The sequence below is a fragment of the Gavialis gangeticus genome, unplaced genomic scaffold (assembly GCF_001723915.1).
Source record: "Gavialis gangeticus isolate Ggan-Ray unplaced genomic scaffold, GavGan_comp1, whole genome shotgun sequence".
Lineage (NCBI taxonomy): Eukaryota > Metazoa > Chordata > Crocodylia > Gavialidae > Gavialis > Gavialis gangeticus.
In genome coordinates this window covers 58,526,790-58,540,386 of record NW_017729034.1, presented here as the reverse complement: position 1 = coordinate 58,540,386, position 13,597 = coordinate 58,526,790, and the positions used below count along the sequence as shown (strand labels likewise).

The 13,597-nt window shown below is 43.7% G+C and overlaps 1 protein-coding gene across 8 annotated transcripts in view; it reads left to right on the top strand.

Annotated features, from left to right (window-relative positions):
* Positions 1–13,597, top strand: part of FAM120B (family with sequence similarity 120B) — a 103,838-nt gene that overhangs the window by 35,773 nt on the left and 54,468 nt on the right. For 7 of the 8 annotated variants that reach the window (XR_002099447.1, XR_002099445.1, XR_002099446.1 and 4 more), the window contains exons 5-6: positions 522–694; positions 5,652–5,744. Coding sequence is in view for 5 of the 8 variants with exons in the window: in XM_019527424.1 (XP_019382969.1) it covers positions 522–694; positions 5,652–5,744 (266 nt within the window). In the remaining 3 variants the exon portion in view is untranslated. The remainder of the gene's footprint in view (positions 1–521; positions 695–5,651; positions 5,745–13,597) is intronic. The other variant, XM_019527423.1, reaches the window with a different exon arrangement.

The window sequence follows — 13,597 nt, the reverse complement described above, 5'->3', positions numbered from 1 at the left end:
TTTGTTTCTTCTAATAACAAAACATTAACAGAAACATGCTATCTTCATTATAATAAACGTGGTGCCATCAGGTATTTTATAACAGATGGGTTAATTAAAATCCAGACAATATTTTTTTTTCTTTTTCCAGGCTTCCTGTAATCTTCTCTCTGGATATGCTGATTCTTATCAGGGTGCAGCTTCATGATAAAGCTGAACTGTCCTTGCACCCTGCATCTACTTGGGGAAGGGCATTAATGTTGATAGTTGCTTTTTCTTTTTGGTTCAAGTTTGCCTGTAGTGGTGTTGCAAGCGAATCAACCCAGGTGTGTTAAAAGCATGAGTCTACCATGGAATTGCAGCCCTGTGTTTTTTAAATACCTGTATTCAGTCTGTTCAGTTAATATTCATGTTCTAGTTCCTGCAAGCTTAAAGAGCCAGGCATTTGTTTCTTTCTAGTGTTTAGTTTAGTAGGGAAAGTTTTAGTTTTATTTTCCTACAACAAAATGAAAACAGTTGATTTTTTTTTTTTTTTTTAATAGGTGAAACACCTAGTTTGAGAACACTCTGGCTTGGCAAAGGACCAGACATAGAAAATCAACGGTATAGCACATTTCTGGCATGCTTTCATCTTCAGGATATGGTGGAGGAGCTCAAGGCTCTGAAAGCACCTGTTGCAGCTGTCTGTTGCCTGTTGATGTATCTCTTGATGCAGGTGAGGTGAATGGTTACTTTACACCCAGCACTTGCAGCTCATACTGCAGTTGACTTTCTGATAATCATTGCTAGTCAGGGCCTGTTTCTTGCTTGTTAGCCCAGACAGATGATGAGCTTGATAGTACAGTGTTATAAAATTTTTAATTGTCACACCTATAGAAGAAAATACTGTATTTCCACAATAATGTCTTATTTCTCAAATGCCCGTGAACAGCCCATCTGAACAGACCATCTGTATGGCCGTAGTAGACCTTTTTGATCAGTTCTCATGACCTTTTCACACCTCAGCTCACCCTTTTTACAGGCTATAATTCATGGCTGCAGCTATATACATTAAACTTTACTCACTGTAATGGTAAGTAATGTGATCAGCCATGTAATTCTGGCATCAGTCTAAACTATCAACTACCAATGAACTAACTAAAGCAGTACAGACACCAGAGATGTTTACCCTGGTTTAACGCTTAGCTGGGTATTAAATGGAGTGAATTATACTGATGCAAGTCACTTTACTCAGATATAAATCCTGTAAAAAAACAAACAAACTATAACAGTTGTACATCAGTATAAATTATGCCAACTCAGGCTGGATCCAGGATGAGTACACTGGTGCATTTGCACCCTTCTTTGATTCTGGGTCCACCCAAAGTCAAAAACCAACTACCTAGCAGTGGCAGCAACATTTCTACTCAGAATTTCTACTCCATCCTCCCCCACAACCCATTTTCAAAATCCTAGATCCACCCATGTGCCGTGTTTTTTGTATTGTTAGTTCTAGTCAGTTTCAGCTATCCTCATGTAGCCATTTGCTCAAATGATTACCTGCACTCAAGTCAGTTAGGTCCCACGTGCTATAATTAGGGGTCTACTGAACTCAAGGGGGCTGGACAATTTCAGGCAGATCCTGGGGCAAGCTGCCATTTTCGTGGGCTTGGTACAAAGGGGCCTCCCACAGTTCTGATTGGCCGAGGGGCCTCAGCAGTCCCACCCCTCCCCACAGATTGCCAGATGGCCTGAAATTGTGACTTAATTACCCTGATTAAGCCCGGGGAAGCCATTAATCCATGTGTTATTAAGCATGGATTAATGGCTTCTCCGGGATTAATCAGGGTAATTAAGCTGTGGTTTCAGGGCATCCCCAAACCAGGAGGTTGCCCAAGAAGCTACAGTGGAGTTCTGGGCTGGCTGTGGCTGGCAGCTGGAAGGCTGCAAGTGGCTGTACCAGGATCCACTCTGGTACATGCTCTGTAAGTGCTCTGGTATGGGGTGTGTGATAAGATCCTTCGATGCATCTCCAGCAAAAGCAAGGAGATGATTCTTCCACTCTACTCAGCACTGGCAAGACCACAGCTGGAGTACTACATCCAGTTCTGGGCACCACACTTTAACAAGGACATGGCAACCTTGACAGAGTCCAAAGAAGAGCCACTATATGATCAGCGTCTTAAAAGGCAAGCCATACAAGGAAAGGCTGAGGGTTCTGGGACTCTTCAGCCTGAGGAAAATAAGGCTTTACCACTATACTAGGCGAGTACACCAAGGGCTCGATGAGCAACTGTTCAGTAGGGCACCCAAGGGGAAAACCAGGAGTAAAGGCCACAAACTCCTGGAAGACTGATTCAAGGCCAACATTAGGAAAAACTTCTTCACAGTCAGGTTGTCCAAACTGTGGAATAAGATCCCTCCAGAGATGGTGCAATCGCATACCCTGGGGACAGTCACCTTGCTGGGGTCACCAATGGGCAGTGCAGCCGAAGCAGAGCTCATTGTGGAGACAGATGTAGGCTGTGGGCTCGGGCTCCCCGTCCTGCTGCCCTCCCGTCAGGGCCTCTGTAGCCCAGCAGGTGGGACCCGGTGTGGCAGGACAGAGTGGGGCTGGGTGGAGAAACTCGTTGCCAGCGCTGGGAACTTCTGCGTTGCCCTGGCGAGGTGCTCCCTGCCTCTTGGCAGCAGTGAAGAGCAGACCTCCACACAGCTAGCCCCTCTACTGCCAAGTGAGCAGGGGCACCTTGCCAGGGCAGCGCAGGACTCCCAGTGGCTTGCCCACCCTGCTGTGCCCTGCCACGTCGGGTCCCACCTGCTGGGCCAGAGAGGGCCCAGTGTAAGGGCTGCAGGTGGGCAGTCCCAAGCCTGCAGCAGGCAGCCTGCCTCTGCCCCACGCTCAGATCTGGGATCAGGTGCTTCCCCTGGGAGTGCGTGCAGTGGTGAGGTGCCAGTTCCCACACCACCACCCTAGATAAGCTGCCCATAGCCCCATCCTGCTCCCTGCCAGGGCCCTGTGGCTGTGCACTCTGGCCCCAAGTCCCATGTACCGCCCCAGGTGGGCAGTAGCCCCAGCCCTGCTCCACTTCCTCCCTCATTATGGGGGCCTCAGTTCCGTCGTCACCCCTCTCCCCCTCCAGACTTACGAGTGGGGAGCTGCTCTCCTGGCTGCCTTGTGACATGTACACGTGCACATGCACATGGTGCCCCCTGTTTATTGCCCTCCTTTTCTCTCCCCAACCCCTTGCAGGCTGGAACTCTGCCAACCTGCAAGGGGAAACCCACCATTTCCTGTGTATTTCTCCTTAAAATGAGAAAATCCAGGTTTTTCTCCTAAAAATGAAAAAATGTGGGTTTTACCACCTTTTTCCATGGTGTAGGAAGAAACCCAAAATAAAGCATTTTTCAGAAATTAGCATTTTGACATTTTAATTAGTTCATCTCAAGTTATCTGACTAGTTGTGAATAACCCAATGAAAGTAATGTACAAGTTTCCCTCGCTTTATGCTGTGCATGTTCCTGGAAAATGGCACATAACTCGAATTCTCACAAAGGGAACCCACTTTAAAATGTAACAAATAAAGATAAGTTCCAGGACCTCGACTGTACTGACCCTTAGGCCCATTTCTACCACTTTTACAGAACAATTTTGGTACTCACCAACAGCAGACAGTACACACAAGCACAGGGCACTATCATAATGGGGATGACAACTACAGAAACACGTGTCACATACAACAAGCGAGGGGCACAGATCCACACAGGTGACTGTATTTTAGGGTGTGTCACTCCCACAATGCACTGCACAAAGCAGCTGACTGTGGGCTTCTGCCACACCCATTGCATAAGAGTGAATTTACCTTGTATATAACAAATTTTTGGTATAAAAAGGGTGATTGCATAAAAGCAAATTCGCACATACAGAACCCACATAAAGCAAGGGAAACTGTACCTACCAAAAAAATCAAAATAAAGACATTTTTCAGCTCACTTATTAGCATAAGCAGAATTCTTAATTAAAATAATTTTTCTGTAGTTGTTCTGTAGCAGTTTTTTCCTTTGGCTATACATACTAGGGTTTGAGGGTTTAACAGTTGCTCCTTGCTTCCATTTTTGCACCTGCCTTGAAAATAAAAATAGAGCAGGGTAAAATAATGTTGGTAAGAATATTAGCAGATCTTAGCAGCCAGTCAGTTGTCTGTTTTTCTTTGCAACGTTTAGCAGAGCTTTTATAACATCTGATGGAGTAAAGTGTTTCCTACAAAAGCTTATGTCTTTCTGAACAAGTTAGTCTTCAAGGCGCCCCCCCGCCCTACCATCTGCCAGACCTTTCAGGGAGAAAAGTACTCACAGTGAGGATCAGCAGGTTATTTCTAATGCAAAATTTGCCAGATTTGTGATGCTGTTACTGATTTTGGGGTAAGATAAGGTTAGGTTGGGAGGGAGGGATATTACACTTTTTTAATACCAGGTAAGAAAAGTAAGTGAAGTCTGTATGTTTCTTGTCTTCCTCAGTTCCTTTCCATTGATGACAAATTGAACCATTAAAAGAAAGGCAATGCCATGTTATAGGACACATCCCGCTTGTATTCCAACCCCCAAATGGCACATCTCCGCTGACAATGCAGATTCTGTAGCTTCATAAAACCCTCCATGTGATAAGAAATCATACAGTGCCTACCATATTGACCTTCCTCACAGCATAACTCAGAACCTATAACAATATCAACTGTATTATTACATACTCAGCCTTGACATGTTTAGAGGTTAAGCACATATCTTTTTTATGGCAGGAAGAGGAAGTCATAATCCTGTTAGAGTTTTGACGCACAGAAGCTGAAGAAGCAGCACCACAGGGCCAGTAGCTGACATGGATGCACAGAGCTCCTACAGAGATGGTCCTGTCCCTCTGTTGCATCACCAAGACCTGTGGATCTGGGAATCAGACATTTTGTCTCTTCGTAGGGGCAAGCTCCACACTTCCCCCCCATCAGAAATATTTGAAGGAAAATATTAGATGTATCTTGGTTTTCTCCCACTAAAGTTGCCCTTTTTTTTTCCTGAGCGAGATGTGATTTTTTTTCCCCTCCATTTTTCTCCAAAACTTTAAATTCTCTCTCCTACTTCAGCCCCCAAGAAAAAAATGAAAGCATTCTAAATTAATATGATCTGAAGTAATAAAATATAGTTTTAAATTGTTATAATTTTTAACAATGTAGCAACTTTTTGACAACTTTTAACCGATTGCTCAGTCCAACATTTGAATTAAGTCATACTAGCCATCATAACTGTGATCCACTTTAAGTACTCTTCATTTGGAAAAGGGTTATTGTTGTAGTGTTAAGATATTTTATACCTCTGAAATAACATTATTGTTAGAACATGTTTGGTATTAGATTTACTGGTAAATGCCCTGTTTCTAAGGAAAAAGAAGAGGGCAAACATGAAACTGAGCTTTGCAGGGCAGGGGAAGGAAGTGGTGACTGGAAATAGTAAAAAACTAGACATATGGTGTTGCAAAAGTAAGTTGTTCATTACAGTCCTTGTTGCTGGAATGTACTTACACAGTTAGCAGGGCAGAGATTTAAAAAAAAAGCATTACTTGTTTGTGCAATGATAGAGACCAATTTGCAAAAAGGTTTTTTTTTTTCCTTCCATAGCTCACAGCTAGTATTATTTCATCTCTGTTTCAGGTAGACAGCCTCTCTCTAGAGGATTTGAATGCATTTGTGGCTCAGACTCTATGCCTGCAGGGGATGTCGGCTGCTCAGCTATCAGGTTTGCAGGTACAGACCTGACCAATTGACTAACGCAATGTTAATAACTCTAGGGTGAAAAGTGTGGTTCTCTTTTTGGGCATTCTTTTGCATTATGATATTTGAAGGATTAGGAATTAAGAGTCAGCGTAATAACAGGCATATTATTTTCTGTATTTTGTGCAGTTCACCTGTGTTCATGAATTATGCAGTGTGCTAAATTTAAAGGAGTTATTTCTAATGGTTAGAAACCCAGAAATAGGGAATCAGCAAATCTTAATTTTGTTCTTAATTGAGGCACTGATTTCTGATATTACCAAATACAAATCACTTAACCCCTCTATGGTTCACTTTACCCAACTACTAATCCAAATTTACTTCACATAACTCTTGCAGGGATTATGGTTAAATATCTGGCAAATACTTCTGAGATCTTTGGATGAAAGGTACTCTGATAAGTGCCAAGCAGTAGCACCAGAGTAGGCCTGCAACAAAGACTGAAATGTTTCTATACTAGCCCCACTTTTCCAGTTGCTTATAGTTTTATTTTTAAAAAATTCCTTTCAAACTTGTATTTAGTCTTACACTAAACTTCTTGACGCTTTGTTTCAGAATGACTATACTGTTGACTAATGGAGGAGTTGGGAGTGAATGCATGTAGTCTGTTACAGCACTGGAGGTCTCTTTGTGGAGACTTTGAAAAATCAGTTATTTTGAAGTATCCAAAGAGAAAAAACCCTCATTTTTTTTCTTCATAGTGCAATCAGAAATAGTAAATTTTCTACAGTGTGCTTTGAATTGGAAATGACAGTGTTTGGACTCTTTCAGATCAGATAAATTGCGCTGTTTCATCTCGTGATGTACAGAAAAGTATTGTTTTAATATGTAAAGGCAGTATGTTAATGCATAGTTGTACATAACAAGAGTGCTCCATTTTTTCAGAGGGCTATAAAGCATTTGGAAATGTAAACTGTATAAAGGTACTGCATAAAATAAGGTTCAGTTTCTCCATATGTACTAAAACAGTGGTGCTCAACCTTTTGTTGTGGCAGACCATAATGGGCAGTGCCTAGTCCGTCCTCGGGCCAGATCTGGCTGGTGGTCCTGATCCAGTGCCTGAGGCAGGTGTAGTAGGCACCATCTGGCCACACAGAGGGGAGCGGAGGACAGCCTGAACCTAACATGGCTCCGCAGGTGAAAGGAGCTTGACTCAGCCCTGTGGCCTTTCTCTGACTAGCTCTGTAGAGCTTGGGATTTGGGAATTTTGGCAGGAGCCAGTGTTGCTGTATTAATGGTCTCACCGCTCCGGCTGTTAAATTTCCAGACCTGTGGAAAGCCCAGAAGGCCAGATGTGATGACTCTGCAGGCCAGAGGTTGAGCACCCCTGTACTGAAGTGCTACTTAGTTGTGAAAGATTATTTAAGCGTCCAGTGCTGTGAAAATCCTCATTTGGGATGAAAATATACTACTGTGTCTGAGCACAAAAGGACTGTATTCAAGGTGCAGTAGAATCCTTTAGTGATGATTTACATATTTTTGTGATACGTGGACAAAATCTTCATGGTAATCATAGTGAAAGAAGTATCTGTTTGACTTACGGGTTAAAATTTAGAGTGGAGAATAAAAATATAAAGTAATTTAAATGCATGATGAGATGATGGATGTTTACAAAGTCAGCCTGAGATGTGGAAAAAGGAAATGTGAGAAAATGTATTAAATTAGATAAAGTATTGAGGTCAGTTTGAGATACCAGTATGTTGCTGCTGTTGGTAGAACAGGAATGATGCTTGTGGTTAAAATTGCCTATATTTATAGGGGTGCCAAGAACCTTCATTAGGATTGGAGAACCACATTACACCAAAAATTGCAAATATATCTAAAGACCTGAACTCTCACATAAATTACATATTCCAGTATTGGTCTGACATACTGTGACAGGATGATCACACAGGAAAAACACATTCAGTTAAATATGCTGTACTGAACTGGAAGCAGAAGGATGAACTGTCAAGTTTACTGCCTGCATGACTTGAGGCAGGTCGCTTAACTTTTCAATGTCTACATCTCCCAATTTGCAAAATTGTCACAACAACTATTTTGGATAGATGGGGACTGTGAGATTTAATTAATAAACATTTGTAAAAGGTTTCAAAATACCAAGGGTGGATGCGTTATAGAAGTGCAAAACATAATGACAATTTTTTTTCATGGTCAAAGAAGTTAGTGAATAAATGATTTTTAGCCATGTTAGCCTGAAGTCATGTAGAAGTAGGGTAGATTTGCACCTTACAAACTAAACAAAGTGGATCCATATATAGAGAGAGAGCATTTCTTATGTTAACTACATCTCTCTGTTCATGGATAGCAACACACTCAGCCAAATGAAATGGACTGCAGCCAGTCTACACAGGGAGTACTACTTGTATATAGATCTGTTTGGTTAGTCTATAAAGTGCAGATATACTCTGCCTTTTAGTTTTCAAGAATTCAGTAAGTCATGGAACTTATAACTTGGGCTCATTTTGAAATTTTTATTGAAGTAAATGGCTAAGAGTTTTCCTTTCAATCTTCATGAATCAACATGCACAAAAACAACTGCCCAGGAGTTAACCTTCAGTATATAGTAATGAAGTAACATAAATTGTGCCTCTTGCATATCTGATAATGCACGGGCTCTTTTCAGGCTTAATTACAAAGAACTTTAAAGGGATTTGATGTTGTAACATGCCCTGTGGCATAGACAGAGTATGCATGTCTTACTTATTTGCTAATCACTCTGGAGCTTGGGTTTTATAAAGAGGTTAATAGGGTGTGTCTTAAGTTTGCCTATTTAAGAGTTTTGGGTATGCAAAATGCAGGCGGGAGGTGTTTGGAAGTGGGTGGAGCCTCATTACAGATTCTGACAATCTGCTCGCATACCTCCAGAAGGCTTAATTAACTTTGAACAGGCCATAGTACGGTTTTAAAGAGACTTTTTCTTGCTCGTAAGGCTAATGAGCTGTTTGTATGTGGTATACTTTTTGTTACTGTCCTCTGTTCATGGCTGTACTGGAAAGGAATTCCAGAAATGCTCTTTTCCCTGTGTCCTGCCTCTACCTGTCCTGTCCTAACAGATCAAATCCAACTTTTTTTATACATTTCTGTGAAATTCATCATGGAATTATTATTCTGGAGAGCAAACATTACATCTGTACAACTTAGGAAGGAAAATAAACATTGAAATTTGAGGAGCTTTCAAAAAATGAAACATTGATCCTTATGCAGAAATCATAGAGCTTCATAATGCTTAATTCTTGGACTCTAATGCTTGGAATCTGGAAGTGTTTTTTCTTAAGCCTGACAAGACAGTTTTCGATAAAAACTGAAAGCCAGCAGAGCATAAACATGAAGCGTTGCCATATTTTTAATATGTTTCTAGGTGTACTTACAGGTACTTTAATGTGCCTTTGTAGTGTTCCCTGAGGTTACTTTTCTCTCAATTAGGTGCTGCTTTGTTTGAGCAGTTCAAGGTTTTGGGGCTACTACTGTCCTTGATCTTGTACGTGACTTCCATTGTGGTGCGGATACTGAGAAGAATTTTGCTGTTGTGTTATAGGACCACACAGTGCAGTTGTACAGTTCTATCCCACCAAACAACCTGTGTGACCCTGGGCTCTTTACCTGAGGATGCTGATGACTTTTAAAAGGATTGGTCTGCATTCAGTACTGCCTGTTTCTGTTTAGGACTTAGTGATAAAGTCACAAAAGTTCTTAAAGGGGTCATTCCATTTTGGAGGAAGAAGTTATTTTGGGATGCTGAAACGAGCAAAAAAGCCTCTGGAGTTCTTTCAGTCTCTGAATGAACATGTAAGTAACTTACCTGAAATTTAGCCAGTAATTTAGGGTCATGTAACTATAGCCACATGTTACAAAGGGCCAACAAGCCCAGTCTTTTTGCTCAAGGCATTTTTTTCCTTCAGTGTCCTGTGTCATGTACTCCTTCCTCATCTTCTACCTCTGTAACCAATATCTGTTACAGCATGCCTCGCTGTGGATACTTAAGAGGGAAAGACTAGTCTTTACAGCTCCCTTTGCTTGGCTAGCTTACATGGGCATGGCTTTTTTACTTTCCTCCGGTACAGGAGGCTACTTGTGAACACTTCAGGCTAAAATAAGCACCCCAAAATGTCACAGTGGACTAAGCACCCCCAAGATTAACAGGGTCTGTGTACCCCAAGCTGCACAGAGCCCTAACAAAGACCAGGGCCTGGGTAGTGGCAGCAGATACCTGAGGCTTGAGGGTGTGCTCCAGGAAGGGGGCTGGCCAGATGTAGACACCCTAGGGGAGACACCCAAAGCGTGTTTTTTTGGTCAGGTGCAGTGAGGCAGGTGGCTCAGTCCAGGAGTCCCCCTACTTGCCTACCATAGAAGCAGAACTAAAAAAAAAAATGCAACCAAGTCAATAGTAAGGCAGCAAGACATCTCAATTCTTTCTTTCTTTCTTTTCCCTTCTCCTGTTTTTGGATGATCATAGTAGAGAATAGCTTGTTATTTCAAATGTGGTTTCACTGTGTGAAGGACCCTTTGCCCAAAATAAGAATTGGCTTTCACATTTGATCATGGTGAAACCCTAGCAGTTTTCTCTTTTCAGGGTAAGAGAACTTCAGTGCTGAAAAAATCTGGAAAACTGCCATTTCTGAGCAGTTCTTGTTAAGACATTGCAGTTAAGAGTTTCATCTTCATATGTGTGTGTGTGTGTACTTTTCCAGTAGCACCTGATGTTGGTCAAATGAAAGATGTCTTGAGTCTTAACATCCTGTATCTGTGTACCTACTGTTTTGCTTTGCCTGTATAATTACATCTGAATAGCCAATTCATAATTCCCACCTTAACCTTTTCAACAATGTCACCTTGCCTTTGTCTTGTGCTGGTACCAGACCCTTCAAGATGAGGCTGCCAAAATGTTCTTCCTCCTCTGTGTATTCCTTCTGAGATGCAGGGGCCAGTGCACCTCATACTCATGTGCTCCTCTGGACTTTACCTGTCTGTGTCTCCAAATGTTCTGAGGTGGAGAGCTTGTTTTAAAATGTACTCCATGTTTTGCTCTCTTTGGACATCTGTGTCAGACACTATTTGTGCCATAAGGAGTGCTAATCTCTTTCAAGATGCTCTGTGTGAAGCACATTAAACCTTACTGCATGTGAAGAAATCCAAAAGAGGCTGGGAGCCCTCTATCTCCACCTAAGTAGTTGCAAGATCACTTGGATCTGAATGCAAGATGAAAAATATGGTGTTGGCACTGGTCAACTTTGGGTTTTGGAAAAAAGGATTTTCTGGAGAAGGTTCCAGTCTCATTTCTGCATATGATTTGTTCCTAAACAAATACAGTCTTGAAATGCAATCAGACTCTCTCAGGGCCATCAGAGAGAGAAACCATTAGATCACCATAGTTTGCTTTGAAAAAAGGTAGTATGAAACAAAAGGCTTCTGTTAGCTCAGGGGTGGGCAATAATCTGGGCCCATGGACCACATAAGCAGTTTTGTTGAGGTATTGCAGGCCAGGTCAGGACCCCATCCCCTGCAATAACTCACCAAAATTCCCTATGTGGGATGGGGCCGCAGGCTGGCTGGGAGTGGTGTTCAGGAGTGGGAAGGGTAGATGAGGCCAGGGTCACAGAGTAGTGACAGCGCAGGGCCAGGGCACGAGGCAGAGCCCTGATCTGCTGCCTATACACCCTTGCAACGGGTGCAGGTTCCACAGGCAGGGACGTGCACGGAACAGATCATGGCTCTGCTCCAGCCCAGCCCAGCCCCATGCCATCACTGCCCCGAGATCCCGGGGTCTCCATGGAGACTGGCCAGGAGCCATGAGAGCAGGGTGCTCCAATTGCATCTGCCCAGCAAAGTGCCCTGCCCATATGGTTCCTGGCTAGTCTCCGTGGAGACCCACAGGCTCTTGGGGTGGTAACAGCACAAGGCCAGGGCTAGGGTAGAGTCCCGGTTCTGCAGGCAGGGATGTGTGTTGAGTGCATTGTGGCTCTGCCCTGGCCCTGGCCCCACGCTGTCACTGCCTCAAGATCCCAGGGTCTCCCCCGCCCACCCATCCTGCTTCCAAATGCTGCTCCCAAAGCTGATGGCTCAATCCCAGCCACCTGGCCTGAGCGCCCCACCCACATGTCCCACCCCCGGCAGTGGATGTGGCCCAGGGTGCATAGGCAGTGGGCCTGGGTCCAACAGCAGCTGGAATGAGCCACTGCCACCTCTGGGGCTGCTGGGAAATGGAATTTGGCAGCTGCACCACCCTAGCCCTGCTGCACACCCAGATGTGCACCACAGCTAGGCATATGTGGGCCGAATCCAGCCCATGGGCTGTATTTTGCCCATCCCTGCATTAGCTGTATTTGCATCAACTGGAATGTGTACTTTAAGGACCTTGAGCAGAGATTCCTACAATTACAGTACAATCCCAAAGCTGTAGTTACTGAAATCAACAAAGCCAGCTCAGACCTCGAACCAGTCTGCTTTAATACCAACCCCAGGACAAGGACAACAGAATCCCTCTGGTTGTCAGCTGTAGCTCCTGTCTTGAACACCTTAGACATATCATTAATGACCTCTAACCCCTCTTGGAAAAGGATGACTATCTCAGAGTAGTCAATAGGTACAAACCTGTCCTGGTTTACAGCCCCCAAAGTCAAAAGTTATCTCTCAAGCAACAGGCTACCTAATTCCCAATCTCACTGAGGTAACAGGCCTTGCAGTGGATTCAGAAAGCTTCTGTGCCCCAGCATCAATACAGACCACCTCATCACAGGACCAAATAACACAAATTATAAGATTCAAAGTTCATTTGCAGCTCTTCCAATATCATATATGCCATCACCTTCCCGCAGTGCCCCTCTGCTGTCTACTTTGGACAGTTGGGATTATCTCTATGTGACAGAGTAAATGACCACCCTTCTGATGTCAGCTGCAGAAAGACATGCAGGTCTGTAGCAGAGCAGTTTAAGTTCCCTGAATGCACAATCACTGACCTGAGGGTGGCTGTTCTTAAAGGAAGTAAATCTTTAAAAACTAATTGAAGGGGCGGGGGGGGGAGACCCACCTGGTAATGTGTCCGCACCTGACAGACCCCAGCTCAGCCAAACTTGCCTGGCACCACAGCAGCTTAGTAGCACCCACAGATAACAAAGGGTTGCAAGGCAGGTAGGGGGACTGGAGCATGGACCCCTCAGCTTTGCACTGCCCCTGCCCTTGGCTCTGCTCTGCACACACGAACCCAGCTGGGGTAGAATAGGGCACATCCCTCCCACTGCCTGCCTGCCCTGTCCAGTGATGCACCTTCACTGATGCCACTGGCTGGGGGTGGGTGGGGGTGGGGACTGGGCAGTGCACAGGTGCCCCCATGGCTCCATGTTGTATCATCTTGTGCCATATGGCACTTCATTGCAAATTGCATTTTTTGTGAAAATCACGTAATCATGACTTAAACCAGGCCCTAGCTATCATGCTTTAAGTGCACAGAAAGTACTCTAAAGTCTGCCTGCAGCAGGGGGTCAGACCTGATGATCTGTTTAGGTCCCTTCCGACCCTAAGCACTATGATATGATAACGGAACAGTTGTTCGTGGCTTTTAGAGCACTGGAAAAATGGTGGATCATGCCCTAAGTTAACCCTTGATGGATATGGTACTAAACTAAAAGACATACAAAGAACTAGAACTCTTGGTTCCAAAATGATACCTTTTATTAGACCAACTGGAAAATGGCAAGAAAATTTCCTTTTCTGCAAGCTTTCGGGATCAAAGTCCCTTTGTCAGGCTCTGGGGAAAGTGTAGATGGTACAAGGTGGTAAAAAGGTAGGAAATAAACTTATTTTTGCACAGAGGGAGCTGAACTAAACTA